General features: G+C 32.7%; 2 protein-coding genes across 3 annotated transcripts; both read right to left on the bottom strand.

Moving 5' to 3' along the window:
• Window positions 1-143: 143 nt before the first annotated feature.
• On the bottom strand, window positions 144-4,248 carry LOC146941803 (calcium-dependent protein kinase SK5-like). 2 transcript variants are annotated; one of them, XM_085755643.1, is made up of 8 exons: window positions 3,690-4,248; window positions 3,326-3,472; window positions 2,583-2,726; window positions 2,299-2,451; window positions 2,074-2,189; window positions 985-1,152; window positions 643-867; window positions 144-476 (listed from the first exon to the last, which is right to left on the bottom strand). In XM_085755643.1, exons 1-8 carry the CDS (start codon window positions 4,246-4,248, stop codon window positions 345-347), a joined length of 1,644 nt encoding a protein of 547 aa, XP_085611769.1. In that variant the 3' UTR covers window positions 144-344. The 2 variants fall into 2 exon arrangements, with proteins under 2 accessions (XP_085611769.1, XP_085611768.1); XM_085755642.1 differs by lacking the exon at window positions 3,326-3,472.
• A 3,610-nt stretch (window positions 4,249-7,858) lies between these two features.
• On the bottom strand, window positions 7,859-12,746 carry LOC146941802 (calcium-dependent protein kinase SK5-like). Its single transcript, XM_085755639.1, has 7 exons — window positions 12,088-12,746; window positions 11,012-11,155; window positions 10,728-10,880; window positions 10,504-10,619; window positions 8,816-8,983; window positions 8,473-8,697; window positions 7,859-8,119 (listed from the first exon to the last, which is right to left on the bottom strand). Exons 1-7 carry the CDS (start codon window positions 12,635-12,637, stop codon window positions 7,988-7,990), a joined length of 1,488 nt encoding a protein of 495 aa, XP_085611765.1. The 5' UTR covers window positions 12,638-12,746; the 3' UTR covers window positions 7,859-7,987.
• Window positions 12,747-20,653: the final 7,907 nt, after the last annotated feature.

The following is a 20,653-nucleotide window of genomic DNA, read 5'->3' as shown; positions in this document are numbered from 1 at the left end:
GTTGAAGGTTCTATATAACAATTCTTAATTCATTCTAATTCAAACTTTTTTCATCAAACCAAATAGCATCTAATGAAAAAAATATATATAAAAAAAAATCTGTCTATTCATCAGCATCTCATTATGTGGTGAGGAACCGACCATTCTTGCAAATCTCATCCTTTTTATAAATTATGCAGATGTCAGAATTGGTTTGTGTCAGGAACAACATTTTAGAACAATGGGTCTATTCACAAAAGGCAATTTTTTGTCAGACTACCAAATCAGTACTGATAATGTTTAAAGTTACCAACGTTTTTTCCTCTTCCAAAATGTTCATCAGCAAATAATTAAGGTACAATAACTTAATTGGACCCATTGCCTATGATTTCTAGATCTTCCCTGAAATTGAGTGTGCTTGTCATTGTTCGCCTTCCGATCCCTCCATTGCCCTTTCTCATCATGGCAGCAAACTCTCCATAGTCTATTTGTCCATCCTGCAGCACAAATGTTCATAAAAAACAAAGAAGTTAGCAACTAATGGGTTTACAGTTCTTCAATAAAACAATGCTAATGTTAGCATATGATCTTGAAAGACAGTTTGCAGAAACTTATGGCCAATAAAAGCAAGCTCTTAACAGTAACAAAGAAAAAGATACTTACATTATTTTGATCAACTTCCTTGACCATTTCATCAATATGAACATCATCCAAACCAAACTCCTTACAAGCTGCTTGTATCTCGTCAATGGTTATGCACCCGCTTCCATCCTTATCAAAGTACGAGAATGCTGACAATAGATTTTCCTCTCGCTCCAGCTTATTTAAGTGGACAGTAGCAGCAATGAATTCACCATAATCGAGTGTCCCGTTATTATCAATGTCTGCCTGTCACATGCAACATTTATAAGCCTTGTCCAATTGTCAAGTTTAGAATTTGCGCAAAGCATCACAGATAACAAAACTGGTTTAAAACCTAAAACATTAATTAACTATTTATCTTACTGCATCCATAAGATCCTTGATTTCAGACTCCATAAGTTCCGATCCTACTCGCTGTAAGCCTTCCTTTAGCTCATCCAATGTTATGGTTCCACTATTGTCAGTGTCAAGCATCCTAAACAATTCTTTCAGACCACCGATTTCTTCTTCGTTAAGCCTCTTGGCAATAACCTAGGAATAAGTATACAAAACAAGAAAGGTTACGGTATCAGGAATTGACATAGATAACACAACGAAATGAATCCCTTTTAACTTGTGAGTCAGGACAACATGAAAAAAAATTCCAACATTCACAAACTAAGACTTACGTGCCTGAAGTTCAGGTCAAGGTTGCCAAGAAAGTGAACTTAATTCTACTATTGATATAAGAATATTCTGAAACGAAGAACAGCAAAACTCAACAATCATATTCATGAAGTTCATCAAATTGATCACAGCTGTCAAGAAAAGCAGAACAGAATGTGGGTTTCCTGTCAACTTTATAGCTGTTCCTTGTTCTAATGCAAGTATGACGCCTGAGGTTTTGCCTTGACGATAATGGTGTGGTTAAGACTCGAGCAACAATTTATCTTCACTCATGTGTTTTTTCCTTTAAAATATACAGTATATCCATTTAAAGTCTAATCATATTTACTACAAAAAAATTCTAACTTTGTAATGTTCCCATGGATATAATATTTAAAAACTCCATCTGCAGTGAACATCACAAGGTTGAAGTGTAACCAGATTCCATACATGAAAAACATAACCACGCTAATTTTACAGACAATCACGCATCTTGCACATAAAACAGAAAAGAATAAATCTAGAAGCTTTGGCATCATTGTTGTTGAAAGAAACAAAGATACTGTCATGAACTGTATTAACCTTAGAATGAAGAAGCCTTTTTATGAGACTTGCTAAAGAGAATGTGCACAAAATTCATATTGACAGCCACTTAATTAGAAAGTAGAAGTTCACCATGAATTTAGCCTAAATTGTACTAAAGTGCAAAAAATTACATTTTCAATCTAACAAGATACAATCATGTATTACTAAGATATAAAATTGTTCTATCATTAAGCCTAAGAAAAAAGTTCACAGTAGTCTTACATGTAAAGCCATCTTTTTCAGTTTATTCATGGCAGAGAATTGCTTCAGACGAGATAAAACAGCCGAGTCAAGAGGTTTGTCTGGTGCAATTTTATCATCAACAATCCATGGGTGACCTGAAACAGAAAAAAACACTCAAGTTCCATAGCTTTCAACCCCATTCGAATAAATTTTCATGTATTTGTACAAATAATATACTTGCTATATATGAAATTTTAGACTTACAGAGCACTTGGTGAGCTGTAAACCTTGTTCTTGGATTCCTATCAAGCATCTTTCGAATTAGATCCTTGGCGCTGTCTGAAATCTCAGGCCATGGCTCAGACTGGAAATTAAGTCTTCCACGGCAAATCTGTCGGAAGATCCCATTTTTGGTGTCTGTAGGCAGGAAAATTTGCAGAACAGTATTAGCAATGAGAAAAGGATGAAGGTGAAGATAATAGTAGCATGCCTACAGTACATCCTGCATCCACAGATGACAACTTAATGTATAAATGACAAATAAATACCAGCACAAAACGGAAGCCTCCCGCTTAACAAGATGTACAGAATAACACCAGCACTCCACACGTCGGCTTCAGATCCATACTTCTTGTGCAAGACCTCTGGTGCAACATAGTATGGGCTTCCAGAAATATCACTAAAGATTTCACCTGAAAAACACATCAGTTTGTTAAGCATGCGCATCATGCAATCATTTCTAGTTGATATGGTGATGAATGTAACAAAAAGTGAAAATTCAAATTGTATATTCCACATTATTATACTATTAAGAGAAACTTCTAAAGCTATTAAAACTTTGATATGAATGTTCCATATTATACTTAAAGGTGTGTGTATAGCCATTTTCCAAACTTCAAACTTCTGGCCGTTAGAATGCCAAAAGTTCATGTTTTTGGACAACTTGTTGCATAGAAAATTAGGTTACTCAATGCACTCTTCCGATCTGAGAACCCTCGTCCTTTTTTTTTCCCATCAAACATTGCCTTTTTGGCTTCATCTCAATCAAATACAATAAAAAACAAGAAAAACTAATCTTCACATAGGAAGAAAAATTCCAAATTTGAATCACCCCGTGTTCTACATCATTTGGGAACTCTATATCAAACACAGTGTAGTAGTGTGTATACTCTTTAAGGTTCCATAATAAACCATGGCATGAACCTGTAATAACAATGACTATATACATCTTTCTCAAATTGATCAATTCCTATACAGATATTGAATAAACAACCATAACCAATTGATGAACTGAACTTTGATTTTAATATTTCCCTAGATCCCATTATTCCCTTAAATCCATCTATTTCCTGAACCATGTTATTATAATCAATTAGCAAAGGCGTTCTCCTAGTACTAAAGAATCTGATTGACACAATCATCCCCCCAAAAAAGCCACCTTTGAAAAACAAAACAAAAAGCAGATTGAAATCAAGTCCCCCAAAATTTCACCAAAATCAATTATTTTGAACAAAAAAAAAATTCCATCATGATAAAAACCACCGCATCTGAACATTACCCCAAATGTGAAAACATCATAAAATCATTCATCACTTCACATATCACACTGAATCTGATCAAAATAGAAATAGAAAGGAAAAAAAAAACAAACAAACCTGGCTTATAAAAAACAGACAGCCCAAAATCAATAGCTTTGAGAATAGCATCTTCATCAACAGAATCAAACAGAAAATTCTCAGGTTTAAGGTCTCTATGCATAACTCCAAGAGAATGACAAGCTTCAACAATCTCAACAATAGTTCTAATCAACTTAGCAGCTTGTCTCTCACTATAATGTCCCTTCTGCACAATCCTATCAAACAATTCCCCACCTTCACAAAGCTCCATAACCAAATGAACAAAAAATGAATCCTCATAAGTTTCATGGATCTTCACAACATTTGGATGTTCAGATAAATGGTGCATTATCTGAATCTCTCTCCAAACATCATCATAATCCTCTTTGCATAACAGTTTCTTCTTTGATATAGACTTGCAAGCGTAGGCTCGACCTGTTGTGTTGTGCGTGCAGCGATATGTGACACCGAATTGACCTTCACCCAGTTTTTTACCTAAGGTGTAAACTTCATGGAGATTCTTTGTTACACGAGGGAGAACCCATGTGGTTTTCGGTGGTGTTAGTGTTGTGTTGTTTAGGATGTTTGATTTCGACATTGTTCACGTTGTACTGTGTGTTGGTTCCGAAAAATAACAAGCGGGAAAGAAACCCTAAAAACAAGCGCTAAAGAAAGAAGACAGAGTCAAGTGTTTGGACTTCACTTGCTACTATTTATAGGCTTAGCTTGGTCTACAAGTAATAAGAGTAAGACTGATTTTTTTTTTTTTGACAAAAAAGTAAGACTGATGTTAGTCTCTTTTTTATGGAATGTAATAATGTTAATATAATCTAAATAAATCAAATTCCGTAATTTTATTTCCTTTTTAATTAGAAGAGACTGATATATTTTTTATTTCCCTTTTACATTGGTGTATATACCGCTTTTTGTTGATGAAAATGGAAACAAGAATGAAGCTAATTAATAGAATGTTTTACAGTAAGAAACTATATGCTTGGCTGTAAGTAATTATTTGGCAACAAAAATAACGTGTAATATTAATTTTTTAACAAAACATCATGTATGTGTGAGTTGTCTCAATCAAAAATATTTAATGTGGTAGTATTAGATGATCAGTTAATTTTGAAACCTATCTTTTTTTTTTTTGAAGGAGAACCTATCTTTTTTGTGTGTCACTTGTTTTATTTCTTTAATTTTTATACTAAATATGAGTTTATTTCTTTAATTTTTTATACTAAATATGAGTTAGAAACCAACATCATAAGTTATTTTTTGTGTAAATCGAGTATCCTCCGCTCGTAATTGCGGAAAATTACTTATAAGATTCAAATGGGTGTCAAGCTGTTCTCGTGAGCTTAGCTCAGTTGGTATGGACAATGCATAAAATATGCAAGGTCGGGGTTCGAACCCCGGCCACCATAAAAAAAAAAAAAATGGGTGTCAAGCTCTCCCTAGTAGTTTTAACATTATTGCATACTCAAAGTTGGATCCGTAATCATGAGTATGACCTTAGTCAACTTAGAAAAAATTTGTATCATCTCATCTAAGCGCTCTTGGGTAACTAATATCATAAAATGAAAAGGCTACTAATTTTTACCTATAAATTATAGCATAAAATTCAAAAATTTAAATTTAATAAAATATGAATATAAAAAAACTTAATTTGATATTGATTTAAAAAGTAAATAATTAATCAACTGAAACTATAATATTTAAGTATCAAATTATTACCAAAAATTACAAAAATATGAATATGGATATAGAATTTTCTAATAAATCAACTATTATTATCTTGCAAGTGTCGTTCTGTAATTTACATAATATATAATTAATTTTATTCAAAAAAATAATTAAATTCATATATTTATTTTTTGGTGGAATTAAATTCATATATTTAGTTAAATATAATCATTTATAATCTAAATTGTGTTTTGTCCAATAAAGTTTGAATCCCACTAATTTAAGTTAAAAGATAAAGAATTAGAAATCATCTGTTTAAACCCAAACCAAGAGTCATCGTCGTGAGCTTAGCTCAGTTGGTATGGACAATGCATAATAATATGCAAGGTCTGAGGTTCAAACCTCGTTCACCACAAAAAAAAAAAAACCAAACCAAGAGGAAAAATTAATTCAAGACCGGCTATGGATCAAAAATTTAATCGAGGAAAATTTAATCGAGGAAAAATTAATTCAAGACCGGCTATGGATCAATTAATCGAGGAAAAATTAATTCAAGACCGGCTATGGATCAAAAATTTAATCTAAATATTTTATCTTTTACCTTCTTAAATTTGAGATTAATCTAAATTTTTTGGGAAAATTACATTAACCTCCCCTGAAGTATCTTTAAATGAAACAAACACCCCTCGTAGTTTTAAAATGCACACTAACCTCCCTTAAGAGTTTTCATTAAATAGATGAATACCTTTGGGTTAGTGTTTCCGTTAAACCGCTGAAATGTACATTCAAAATACCAAGCCAAGAGTACACATAAAGCTCAAACACAAGGAAGATTCATTCACATGAGATACATATCTCTAATTTGCTCTAAAATTAGAGATCCTCCATATGCTATTGAGTACACCAAGCTGCACCGAACTAATCACTACTACAGTTAAAATTCTGCAGAAAACACCCTGAACAGATCCACCTCATTTTAAAATTAAAACAAAATCTTCCCAAATCAGTTTTTGTCTGATCTGACAATTAATTTTAGCTCCAATGGGTATCCTCATTTTTTTGCCTTCGACAATTTTTCATTCATGCCTTGAACTCAAAAAACAAAGACATATTTTTTTTTTAATGAAACTTGAAAAAACGGAATTTCAATATACAATACTGCTGATGCTGCTTCAACTTTCTGTTACAATACTGTTGGACCCAAAAAAAAAAATAAACTGTGAATGACTGCAGCCACTTTGGGACAATAGAAGGCAGGTACGTTGCCTTAGTTTATGCCATTTCAGTAATCATTTTCGTTTCATGTTTTCTTTGACTTCCTTCTCTGCAACTACAAGAACAATGAAAACGAAGTCGTGAGTGGCAAGAATGACGGTGACGTGAAATGGAGAGAACGGTTCTGCGTAAACTGAACAAGAAGCAACACCAACATTTAACGAGAACAATAACAGACAAGTGACGAAGATGACTGTCTGGGATGAGGAAGTAATGTAAGAATGAAAAGGTTTCGGTTTAGTCATGTGTTGTGAACGGGAAAGCAAAATGGTTTGGAAAGAATAAATAAATGTGTTTTCTCCTAACGGCAGTTTGACGGATGTAACATGCTTGAGTAAATAGAGGGGAGGTCGGTCTGTTATATTTAGAGAGAACTAGGGCGAGGTTATCATAATTTTCCCAAATTTTTTTATTCTCTTCCAAGTCCTCTCGATCCTCCCTTGGATCAAATTTCTAACATGTCCAATTCAATTCTTACCTCCTCTCAAATTAAAATAAATACATATTGAAAAAACATTTATTAACCTCAAATGAAAATTAATTACTACTATCGAATGTAAAGATACTACATAAACTTCCGAATGCTTCTAATGCAATCAAGATAAACAAATTATATTATTACTTTAATTTTTTACTAATTATAAAATTTTAAAATATTACATTGGTGAAAAATTGTTATCATGTGCGCATCAAACATTAACTTATCCAATATATATCAAATTTTTTACTAATCTATCTATATCAAATCATACAATTATCCTCATTTATATTTTATCATGTCTCAATCATAATCATATTTTGCGCACCAAACAAACCTTTAATGTTTTAAACATATTTCATCGAATTAAGTATATTTTAATGACTTCTCAAACAAAAATCAACTAATGACAAACATATAAAAAAAATATGTCTTGTTATCAACATCTCATTATGTCATGAGGAAAATAAGATAGGTTTTTTTTTTTTTAAATTAACGGTATCCCCGCACGCAACTGCACAAACTAATTCCCTCCCCTCGAGAAAACTAAGATTCATTCAAGGGATCGACCTCTCACAACAAATATTTTTCAATAAACATCAGTCAGGGATCAAACACATGACCAGAGACTCAAGTATCTACGACTTGTACCACACACCATGATGGTTATTCTCGTCCTTTTCTACACCATACAAATGTTCGAATTAATCCGCCAATTTGTGTTGTGGTTCGTTTCATGACAAACATTTTGGGAAATTTCATACCAAAGAAAACATTTTAGAATGACGCATCTATTAATAAAGACAAATTTTGGTCAGGCCTACTGATAATGTTGAAAGTTACCAAAGTTTTTTTGCCACTTCCAAAATTTGTATCACCAAATAATTATTTAAGGTACAATAACTTAATTGGACCCATTGCCTATGATTCCAAGAGCATCTCTGAAATTAAGTGTGCTTGTCATGGTTCTCCTTCCAATCCCACCATTTCCCTTTCTCATCATGGCAGCAAATTCCCCATAATCTATCTGTCCATCCTGCAACACAAAATTTTCATCAAAAACAAACAAGTTAGCAACTAATGAGTTTACACTGTAATGATAATGTTGGCGTATAATCTTCGAGAAATGATATTTTGACAACCACTTTTTGACAACTTTTGGACAACTTTCTCTCTCATACTCACATGATGTTGTTATCCTCTCTCTTCCTTTTTATCTCTCCATTGTTTTTGACCAATAAGAAGTGAGAAAAACAAGGTTGTCAACAATGTTGTCATCAAATGGATGTCAAAATATCATTACTCATAATCTTCAAAGACAACTTTTGCATAAACTTATGATCTATACAAGAAAGCTCTTAATAGCAACAAAAAAAAAAATTTACTTACATTATCCTGATCAATTTCCTTGACTATTTCATCAATGTGGATATCATCTAAGCCAAACTCTTTACAAGCTGCTTGAATCTCGTCAATGGTTATGTAACCACTACCATCTTTGTCAAAGTATGAGAATGCCGACAACAGATTTTCCTCTCTCTCCAGCTTATTTAAGTGCACAGTAGCAGCAATGAATTCGCCATAGTCAAGTGTCCCGTTATTATCAATATCTGCCTGTCACATGCAAGATTAATATAAGGCTTGGCCAATTATCAAATTTATAATTTGGGCAAGCATCACAAGTAAAGAAACTGGATTAAAACCTAAAACAATAACGAACTATATATCTTACTGCATCCATAAGATCCTTGATTTCAGACTCCATAAGTTCAGATCCTACTCGCTTTAAGCCTTCTTTTAACTCTTCCAATGTTATAGTTCCACTATTATCAGCATCAAGCATCCTGAATAACTCCTTCAAACCACCGATTTCTTCCTCAGAAAGCCTCTCCGCAATAACCTATGAATAAGTATACATAAGAAGAAGTTCACATACAAAAGACTATGAAATGAATCCCTTTTAACTTCTCAGTCAGGACATTGTGCCTCTGATAGAGGTCTAGACACAAGCAACGGTAAGTCTAAGCTTAAAAACTTGTAAAATTCCAATATTCACAAACTAAGACGTAATAATGCCTGAACTTCAGGTCAAGGTTGTCAAGAAAGTGACCAAAATTCATAATATTGCTAATTTATGTCGATTCAATTGAAAGATTATCACAGCAAATCAGCAATGGTAAAGTTAATCAGAAAAAATACAAATGTCAATGTGAAGAAACTTTTTTACATTATATCCATATTAGCTTCCGACCCTGGTATTCCTTGCTAGAGGCAACAACCAAAAATAGCAAGAACGTGACGTTCAAGTTCCTTCAGAAGTGAAACCCATGCATGCCTTCTCTTCTGATTTTAAGGCCAATGCATAAAACACAATGTAAGAATGTCAGGTTTTGTCCACTTCAACACTTAAAAGGATTGATTGTTGTTTGATTTTCTTTCTTTGGGCTCCCAGCCCTCTTTTATTCCAACAAAAAAGGATGGGATGCATAAGGACAAAAATTAATTGATATAAAAGATATTCTGAAACAATAAAAATAATCATTATAAAAGCAAAATTGGCACTCATTCATGAAGTTCATCAAATTGATCACAGGTGTCGAGAAAAGCAGAACAGAATGTGTGATGTCCTGTTCAATGATATAGATTTTGTTATTCTAATGCAAAGTATAATACCTGAGGTTTTGCCTTGATGATAAGGGTGGTTAAGACTAGAGCAAAAGTTTATCTCTCACTCAATGTTTTAGTCTTTAAAAAATACAGCATATCCATTCAAAGTCTAGTCATATTTACTATAAAAAATTCTTCAAACTTTGCAATGTTCCCATGGATATAATTAAATAAAAAATTCTTCAAACTTTGCAATGTTCCCATGGATATAATTAAATAAATGGGATGCACCAAATATTATGAAGTTGAAGTGTAACCGGAGTCCATGCATGAAAAACATATGCACAATAATTATCACATTGCTTTCATTACAAAGTGAGTATAGGTTGGTCATCTTTTTTGTGATCTAAAGCATAAGGTGCAAGCATGAACAATAATCATGTACCAAACCAAGATATTCCCTGCAGCAATTTCAGACAACTAGGCATCTTGCTCATAAAACCAAGAAAAAATCATCTAAATGCTCCAGCATCACTGTTGTTAAAACAAACAAAAATACTGCCATGCAAACCTTTAGAATGAAGAAGCCTTTATACGAGACTAGCCAACGAGAATGTACACAAAATTCATAAAGACAATCAGTTAAATAGAAAGCAACAGTTCGCTATCAGTTTAGCCTAAATTGTACTAAAATGCATATAATTTACTCTTTCAATCTAAAAAGATACAATCTTGTATTACTAAGATATTAAATTGTTCTTTCATTAAGCCTAATTTCATCAAGCCTAATCAAGAAGGTTTGCAGAAGCTTACACGTAAAGCCAACTTTTTAAGCTTATTCATTGCAGAGAACTGCTTCAGGCGAGATAAAACGGCAGAATCAAGAGGTTTATCTGGTGCAATGTTATCATCCACAATCCACGGGTGACCTGACACAGAAAAACCACTTAAGTTCCATAGCTTTCAATCCCATTCCGATAATTTTTCTAGTATTCGTACGAAGAAGATACTTGATATATATGAAATTTTAGACTTACAGAGCACTTGGTGAGCTGTAAATCTTGTTTTTGGGTTCCTATCAAGCATTTTTCGAATTAGATCCTTGGCACTGTCTGAAATCCCAGGCCATGGCTCAGACCGGAAATCAAGCTTTCCTTGGAAAATTTGTCTGAAGATCCCTTGGTCAGTCTCTGTAGGTGGGAAAATTCGCATAACAGTATTAGCAATGAGAAAAGGATGAAGGTGAAGAAAACGGTAACATGCCTACACTACAGCCTGCATCCACAGCTGATAATTTGATGTATAAATGAAAGATAGATACCGGCCCAAAACGGAGGCACCCCGCTTAATAAGATGTACAAAATAACGCCAGCACTCCACACGTCTGCTTCAGGTCCATAATGCTTGTGCAAGACCTCTGGCGCAACATAGTATGGGCTTCCAACAACATCACTAAAGATTTCACCTGAAAAACACATCAGTTTGTTAAGCATACAAATAATGCAATCATTTCTGATTGATATGGTAGTGAATGAAATGAACGACACTGGAAATTCAAATTGTATATTCCACATTATACTGTTAAAGAAAAACTTTTAAAACTATTAAAACTTAGATGTGAATGTTCCACATTATACTCAGGAATGCATAGTCATTTTCCAGCATTTAGAACACCAAAAGTTTATTTCTTCGTACAAACCTGCAGAGGACAGAATCAGGTTAGTCAACACTTTTCCCATTGAGCACCCGGTTCATTTTTTTTCATTAAATATCGCCTTTTTGGCTTCATCTCCATTTTTTCCTAATTTGAACACCCCCCCTCTCTCTCTCCCATGTTCTTGTTCAATTAGGAATTCTCTATCAAACATAGTGTATAATGGTGTGTATACTCTTTGTGGTTCCATAATAAACCATGCCATTAACCTGCAATAACAATTAGTATATACATCTTTCTCAAACTTTTCAATTCCAATACACAACCAAAAACAAACTTTGATTTTAATATTTCCCTAGATCACATTGCTCCCTAAAATCAATCTATTTCCTGGACCGATTTATAATCAATTGGAAAAAAAAAAAAAAAAAAAAAAACCTCTCCAAGTACTAAAGAATCAAGCAAATGGAGCAATGAAATCAGAATCAGAACAAAGCATCCCCTTCTTATCCCTTTCTCTCTAAAAACAAAAACACAACCATACAGCCAAAATCAACAAGATTGAAATCATGTTCCACAAATAAATCAACTAAGCCATTTCATTCTGAACAATAAATCTCCGTCATAAAAGAATCCACCGCATCTGAACAATGACCCGGATGCAATAAATTATCAAACCATTCATCATTTCACAAATCACACTGAATCTGATCAAAAGAGAAAGCAAAAAATAAAATACAAACCTGGCTTGTAAAAAACAGACAACCCAAAATCAATAGTTTTGAGAAGAGCATCTTCATCAACAGAATCAAACAAAAAATTCTCAGGTTTAAGGTCTCTATGCATAACACCAAGAGAATGACAAGCTTCAACAACCTCAACAATAGTCCTAATCAACTTAGCAGCTTGTCTCTCACTATAATGACCCTTCTGCACAATCCTATCAAACAATTCCCCACCTTCACAAAGCTCCATAACCAAATGAACAGAAAACGCATCCTCATAAGTACCATGGATCCTCACAACATTTGGATTTTCAGACAAATGGTGCATTATCTGAATCTCTCTCCAAACATCATCATAATCCTCTTTGCATAAAAGCTTCTTCTTTGAGATTGATTTGCAAGCATAGGTTCTACCCGTTGAGTTGTGTGTGCAGTGATATGTGATCCCGAATTGACCTTGACCCAGTTTTCTACCTAAGGTGTAAACTTCACGAAGATTTTCAGTTACATAAGGGAGAACCCATGTGGGTTTTGGTGGTGTTGGGTTGGTGGTGTTGGATTTCGACATTCTTCAACGTTGTACTGTGTTTGGTGTTTGGTTCAGAAAGAGAGAAAGAAGAAGACTCAGAGACAAAGACAAAGACAGAGTCAAATGTTTGTTTGTGACTTCACTCGTTACTGTTCATATGCTTATCACACAAGTAATAATAGTAAAATATTAATCTCTTTTTCTTTTTTTTATGGAATCTAATTATGGAATCTAATAATGACAATAATTTACTGAAAATTGCTGCAAGTCAGAAACAAATTAAATCAAATTCCGTGATTTACTATTTACTGGTATACTATTTTGTTGAAGATTTTTATGAAGTGTAGTAATTACTACTCCTTCTTGATGGAAATTGCAAATGGGAAAGAAATTAAACAAAATTCCGTGATTTTCTTCTTAGTGATAGGAGTGTAGTACTTTTTATTTCCTTTTTGAATTATTACTACTTGCTACCACGTTTTGTTGAAGAAAATGGAAACGGAGATCATTAATATAATGTTATAAAATCATAAAAATTGGTGTTACTTTTAGTAAGAAACTACTCATGTTTATTGAAGTGAAGAAACTAGTATAATTGGCTGTAATTACCTGTGATTTTAATTTTTAATCGGTTTTTTTTAAAGAATTTTTAATCGGTTATGTTGAATGGTATATTAATAATGTGTGTCAGTGCTCGTGAGCTTAGTTCAGTTAGTGACAATGCATGATAAATGCAAGGTCTGGGGTTCAAACATCAACTAACAAAAAATAAAAATTAATGTGTGTCGGACATAAAGTACATTTATGATTTATGTATTACAATTTAACTCTATGTATAAAGTGTTGAATAAAAGTTTAAAACATTTTTGTAAAAAAAAATAAAATAAATAATCCATCAAATATGTAATTATCTTTGTGCTCAATAAAGCTTAGAGTCAAACTCTCTCTTAACAACTTATCTCTCTAAAACCAAGTGTTCTAACATATCTCTAACACCTTCTCTTGCCGCCTCTTTCCTTTCATTCGAACACCTCCTCTTTCGATGTAGTCGCAACAATGGGTAGTGCGACGGTTGGTGTTAGCCACTAAACTACCTGATAAAAAAATAGCTTTGATCCTTTAAAAAAATAGCTTTGAGACGATCCAACTCATTTAAATTTTTCATTATGATAAATGGTTATTTTTTACCGGGAATAAGCTTCATTCACTTGAATGTTAAAAACAATTTTTTTTTGTATAGATGCATGTTGAGTTATTAATATTTTTTGGAGGAAAAAATTATTAATATCTATTATCTTATGCAATATTTAGTAGATACAAATTTTGATGTTTGTACCGAAGAAGAGTCTTGTTGACACAGATCCTTACAGAGCACTTATGGAATAGATCATAACTATAAATTGTATAGACCATTCCTAGACATCCAACTCAATCTACTTCACATGTAACAACCCTACATCATGTCTCTGAAGCATATACAAACTTCTTTGATCTTGTACTTTGTTGATGACTTGGGAGCTTATATGTGGCATGGTATCAAGACGGCATACAAATACATGAGGTGGTCTTTCAGGATTTCACGTTTGTATGTGATTCTCAAACATGCCGGAGATCCTCCTAGGCCACCTAAGCAAGAGGCCGGCAACGAGATTGTTGTTGAAGAGGAGGGGACATGCGGCAGGTAGACACGGGACCACGATTAGACTGCATCGGGGATATAACTGTCGGCATATTGGTTTGTGGAATAAGGCGGTCTAGTTTAATAGGTCCTAGAGAAGATCGTTGTTGACGCTCAATGAGGAATGGTGTATCACCGAAGGAGAGGGGTGCTAAGGGTGGTCAGGCTGCTACCCATCAATATTTGTGTATTTAGTATGACTTCTAAATATTTGGTTATGTTCGAATTTGTACATTTGGTCATGGTCACAACTAGGATACAATGTATAATATTATCATATGTTATACTTTGTTTTGATTTTGATGTGCGCCACTAATATATGATTTGGTTTGTGTTGCAAAATCAGCGTAAATTCTCAAACAAGTGTGTTCACCGTCACAAACAGAACAGTTTCAGTCTATGTGTTATACAATTTATATTATATAATATGCAAAAGCATCATATCAAATCAATAATTTTGAGAGTATCATCTTCTTCAACAGTATCAAACAAAAGGTTCTTAAGTTTAAGATCTTTATGCATAATCCAAGAGAATGACAATCCTATCAAACAAACTAGATCATTGTTTCAAAAGGGAGAACCGTGTGGGTTTTGGTGTTGTACGCGGTGTTCTTCCAAATCATCCTTCTTACTACGTTGTCATTGTGTAGTTTGGAAAACAAGTAATGAAAATATTATAGTAGTTTCCTTACTTGTATAATAGGGTTCCTTGGATGTAAAGGAACCGCATCCTCTATGTCATGAATATCGAAAGTATATATATCACAATTTCATTCACAATATTTTCATTACTTTTTCTATTTTTAAAACCAATATTTTATTTCACAAAACTATCTCAAAAAACTTCATATATTAATTTGATCCATCCACTAAATATTTTATTTAATTTCTAATGTTTTATGTAGCACAAATATCTCAACAAACTACTTATTACTAAAGTGAGTTTAGCTAAGTTGGTTGGACAATGCATAAAATATGCAAAGGTCCGGAGTTCAAACTCCGACCACTACCAAAAAAAAAATTGGTCTGGAGTTCAAACCCCGACCACTACCAAAAAAAAAACTACTTATTACTATATTTTGAAATTTTTCTAATTTTATCTTAACATATTTTTTTAATAAATTACTTATTTAATCATAATTCAAATTTAAATAATATATTATATATTTATTTTGTTTTTTGGGGGATTTATATTTTTTGAGGGGATTTATATTATAGATTTATTTTGTTTTTTACGTATGTGTGTCACTTCCATGTAAATTTTGTCTTAACTTTTTTTACTATTTATCAATTTTTTTTTCCATTTAGCATAAATATCTCACCAAAATACGTATATTAATTTGATATTGTCCGCTAAATATTTCCTTTGACGTTTTAAGTAGCGTAGACATTCTTTTTTTTTTAAAAGTAGCATAAATATCTAAACAAAATACGCATAAATTTTCATAATATTTAACCATATTTTAATTTAGAATTTTATTTTAACATTTATTTTAAAAAAAACTATTATTGAGTGTTTGTCTTTCTGCTCTTTTTATTACGCTAATGTGTATAAATTACAAACATTATTTTTTATGATATTTTGATTTTGGTTACAGGTATAAACCCCCTAAAAAAATTACATGTATAGATTTTTGATGGTGTTTTATAGGTATAGATTTTTTATTTTGACTAGCGGAAAGACGAACACTATTGTGCCCGTCTGTCCGCTTTTTCTACTGCGCTAACGCATGTGATTATTTTATTATGTTTGTTTGTATAATCTTGATTAAAATTAAAACTTTATCAAAAAACACCGTTCATAATTTTTAAATGTTAGCACAATAAAAAGAGCGGAAAGACGGGCACGTGAGGGAAGGCCATTTAAAAATATTGGAGGTCCTTATCAATGGTGGGGAGTCACAACTTGCATGTGAAGAGCGCAACCATTGCTGACTAAACTAACTACAAAAAAACTTGAGTGGGGAAACAAAGATCACATAGAAAGCATAGAGGAGTTGAGTGATAGAGTTTTCAATGCCATCATCGGCACTGACGTTGCATACATTCTTGAAGCTATATTGTCTTTATTAAACAAAATAATGATTTATTTAATAATTAAAAAAAACACGGTCTCTTTTTATAAAAAAAAGTCACGCTATCATAATTTGTATAAGCAATTATAAACCATCAAAGTCAAATAATCATTAAAATTAATCGTAAAGAATTTGAATCATAATCACTTTCAAAATATGTCACCCATCTTTGGCCCATGAAACTGTTGTTTAGATTTTGAATCATTTCAATAAAGACCCACATAAAGTTTCTTGCTTTTTCAATTGGGTTAGTAAGAGAGAATGGTTTGTGGTAACTTAATTCTTAGGATTTGAGGGAATAGGGGTACAATTAATCAGTTAGATTGATCGAGTAGCTTATAGATCAATTTTAGAGGGTTTTATGAGAGAAAAAATTAATAAGGATTTGGCTTGTCCTAAAACATTCTTTAAACGTATGTTTCACGAAAATGCAAGGCATGAGTGTTTTCACCAAGGTGGTTGGTATCATTTCAGAATCTGAATGGGGATCTAGTCTCCTGTACACGAGGAATAGGGGGGAATAGTTTAATCATGCGATGTTCAGGCTGTTTTGATTTTTTTTTTTTATCGAATACCACTCTGACCAATGTGCCATTACACAATATAATCAAGATTTTGTGAAAATTATTTAAGGTAAGTTGAGAAATCATTCCATTAGGTTAAGACTTTTGAAACTTTCTTTGTACTGAAGATATGAAATGTCAATTGTTACAAGGGATGAGAAATCACAATTGCTAGTTGGGGTCAGGCGTGCTAATAGTCATCGTATATCATTGCCATCATCAGTCCTTTCTGCTAATAATATGCCCATTGATGCGCTTGTTGCTGCTGCTAATCGAACTCTGTTTCCTGTTGTATACTATCCAAGGTATATTTAATTTGCTCTAAGCCTTGCCTAACCAAGGTTAATTTATAGTATAACAAATACAAACTTTTGGATTAGGATATACTTTTCTTGAGTGTAATGTATGTTTCTGCTTATTTGCAGAGCATGCGTGTCAGAATTTGTTGTTCCACTTTCAACATACAACAATGCTTTATTTGTCTCTCAATTGTCCATTGGATTGAGATATGATATGATGTTTGAGACAAAAGCATTTGATACGCGCTGGTAAATCAAATTTCTGAACTATTGAACTTTGGTGTGTAATGTAGCATCTTTTTTTGCTAAGGTTACATAGATATATAATATACGGATCTTCTTTTTACTGTCATTGATGTGTGTAAAATCTTTTTAAGAAGCAGTAAAAAAATTGATGTATGCTTAACCTTTCTGCAGCGATATGGGTACTATTGTGGGCATCAGTGATTTGGATCCCTTAATGTGGCCAGATTCAAGATGGAAAAACATCGAGGTTAAGTGTACGTGGGACAAGCCAGGTTGTGGGGGGAAAACCCAATAGAGTTTGTTCTTGGGACATTCTTTTATCCTCTCGGTCTTCGACATCGAGTTCTAAAAGGCCGTTACAATCTGGATTGTCTGGTATATTTTCTTTACTTTCTTAAGGTTTAGATTTTATCTGTTAATTTTTCATCAAGTTCTTAAAGTTTAGATTTTATCTGCATTGCATTCATTCACTTTGTTATATTTAAACTGAGAACTGACATGCACGTCTTCTTTATGTTAAGAAATAACGTGTTCGCAATCAGCTATTTCATCGTCTCAGAGCAAGAAGTGCCAAGATAGTAGTGTAGTTGAGATGGAAGGTGGTAGTACTCTCAAAATGGCAGAAGCATTATTGTCACTTTGTCAGAGTATATCCTCTTTCGCTATAATCAACTCTGTTAGTGGGCGACCTTTTTAATATATATAAATATGTGTGTGCGTGCGTGCGTGCGCGTGTGCATGTTGAAAATAATATTTAATAAAGATATTGTTTACCAATTGTTACAAAATAATATTGAATTGATACAAACATAAATTAATTTTTTACTTTTACAAAATTTAATTACACATTATTTGTCTAAATATATTTAGAACAACCGACATCAAATTCGATTGATAGGAATCTGAAGGCAATAACAACTTAAGGTTCAAATAATCAATAAAATATCTAGCATTGAAATTAAACTTACAACATGAACTATGACTCTTCATTTACATACCAGTTGAAATTCGAATGAACATGTGTATGAAATTTGACGTACGACGTTTTTATTGTTTTTTGTGAGATACGTGTACGTTTTTTCTTTTCTTTTAGAGATACGTATACGTTTTTAATTTTTTGAGAGATATGTTTTTTGTGAGGTTTCATTGCTTAAGTTCATGCATGTATGTTTTTATTGTTCCTCTTTTGTATTACAATTCAATGTTTCAATTCATTTTGAAGTAAGAAAAACCAGATTTGAGTTTATTTTGGTCTATTTTTTTTTTTAAGCACGTTTCTTCTCATTACATCCCGTAGACTATCAAGTAACCATCTAACTCAAAATATGACTTTCACATTGTCACAAGTTTTTTCTAATATTTAGTATCGAGGTTTCATCGCTTAAGTTCATGCGTGTACGTTTTTATTGTTTTTTGTGAGATACGTGTACGTATACGTTTTTTTTTCTTCTTATATAAAGGTAATGTAAGGTTCCACTGATCACACATTCAATTGATCAATTGATAATGGAAAGCATTTTATTCAAATGTTCAGGCGCTTACATTCTTACTCTTGTGTTTATGGGATGTCTCACGGGATTGCCATTGATGAAGTCATCATCTTATGAAGGTAGAATTGATGATACCATTGAAGCCGGGATGCATTCCATCCAAAGAAAACTACCATCCTAGTTAGCGTCGCCTCCTGCACACGTTTTGTTTTCTTGTTCTCTTGCACGTGATGCTCGTGTTTGGAGAAGAGTTTGTGCCTTTTGGGGAGAGATTCTATGGGTGAGAAACACTTGGAAGAAAATGGAAACACCCAAGTGATTGAAAATCATTGAGTGTCAGAGTGTGTATAAGAGGTAAATGAGAGAAATTTAGGGGATGTTCTTAAGAATATTGGAAGCTTTCTTGGTCACTTTTGCAACTCCCTTGATCATGGAAAGAAAGTGAGAAATGGGTAGACAAATATCGTGATGTTGTTCCTCTACTCTCCGCTCATTTTATCTTTTGACTATGATTTACACTTTGTTCATTATTGTTGCTTTGAATGTTTGGTAGTTGATTGTCATTGATACTTGCTCCACACATCTAAATTTATTCATTTTAGATTTGAGATACGAATTCACAACATATTCTATGAATTGCTGAAAGTAACAATAATAATCAATCAATTTATTTTTTTAAAAAAATTAGAACAGGTCACGTTAAAAATAAAATATGTAACTAGCATTTTAATCCTCTTAGTTATTGGAGGCTTAATCTTCTTCATTGCTTAACATTTGTCAACTAGCATGCTCTTTTCTTGTTGTTTTTTCCTTTTCAGACTTTGTTTGCAACTATGTAACTCTCTTTAAGTCCATTCTAACACAACTTATGCTTGAAGGACTTCTTTAGTTAAGTTGATATACTCCATTTTGGCTTCAGAAATTTTTCTTTAAAAAATACTAAAGAAATCAATGGGTTGTACAAAATTCATAATATTTTCATGGGTAAAATATGTTTTTCGTCCCTGTAATTATAGGCCATTTGAATTTTCGTCCCTGAGCTTACTAATCCTCCCATTTCGTCCCTGTAAAAGTTAATCACTTGAAATTTCGTCCCTCGCCCCTTTTAATCACTGCCACGTCAGCAAATTACCAAAATGGCATGGGAAATGACGAAAATACCCCTGGCTTATTTTTTTTTGTTTTTTTTTCCTTCAAAATTTTTTTCCCAGCTTTTTCCCGGATTTTTTTTTACGATTTTTTCTCCGAAAAATTTCAGTTTTTTCAGTTTTAATTTTAACATTTTTTTTCCGAAATTATTTATGTTTTTTAATTGTTTTTTCAGATATTTTAATTTAAAAAAAAAAATTTCACAAAAAAAATTTTCCCAGTTTTTTCCCGAATTTTTTTTTACGATTTTTTCTCCGAAAAATTTCAGTTTTTTCAGTTTTAATTTTAACATTTTTTTCCGAAATTTTTTATGATTTTTAATTATTTTTTCAGATTTTTTTAATTTAAAAAAAGAATTTTCAAAATTTTGAAATTTTTTTTAAGGAAAAAAAAATAAGTCAGGGGTATTTTCGTCATTTCCCATGCCATTTTGGTAATTTGCTGACGTGGCAGTGATTAAAAGGGGCTAGGGACGAAATTCCAAGTGATTAACTTTTACAGGGACGAAATGGGAGGATTAGTAAGCTCAGGGACGAAAATTCAAATGGCCTATAA

Source organism: Medicago sativa, chromosome 3 (assembly GCF_051527215.1).
Source record: "Medicago sativa cultivar Bolivia chromosome 3, Bolivia_mono, whole genome shotgun sequence".
Lineage (NCBI taxonomy): Eukaryota > Viridiplantae > Streptophyta > Magnoliopsida > Fabales > Fabaceae > Medicago > Medicago sativa.
This window is presented reverse-complemented; position numbering and strand designations above follow the sequence as displayed.

Bases quoted from the DNA above. Each gene is read 5' to 3' on its own strand.
- LOC146941803 (XM_085755643.1), bottom strand. From the start codon at position 4,248: ATGTCGAAATCAAACATCCTAAACAACACAACACTAACACCACCGAAA. The intron at 2,452-2,582 runs GTATTTATTTGT...TCCTGCCTACAG, and splicing joins GAGGCTTCCGTTTTGTGCTG to ACACCAAAAATGGGATCTTC. The intron at 477-642 runs GTAAGTATCTTT...TTTGTGCTGCAG, and splicing joins AGGAAGTTGATCAAAATAAT to GATGGACAAATAGACTATGG.
- LOC146941802 (XM_085755639.1), bottom strand. From the start codon at position 12,637: ATGTCGAAATCCAACACCACCAACCCAACACCACCAAAACCCACATGG. The intron at 10,620-10,727 runs GTAAGTCTAAAA...TTTCTGTGTCAG, and splicing joins TACAGCTCACCAAGTGCTCT to GTCACCCGTGGATTGTGGAT. The intron at 8,698-8,815 runs GTAAGATATATA...TGCATGTGACAG, and splicing joins TCAAGGATCTTATGGATGCA to GCAGATATTGATAATAACGG.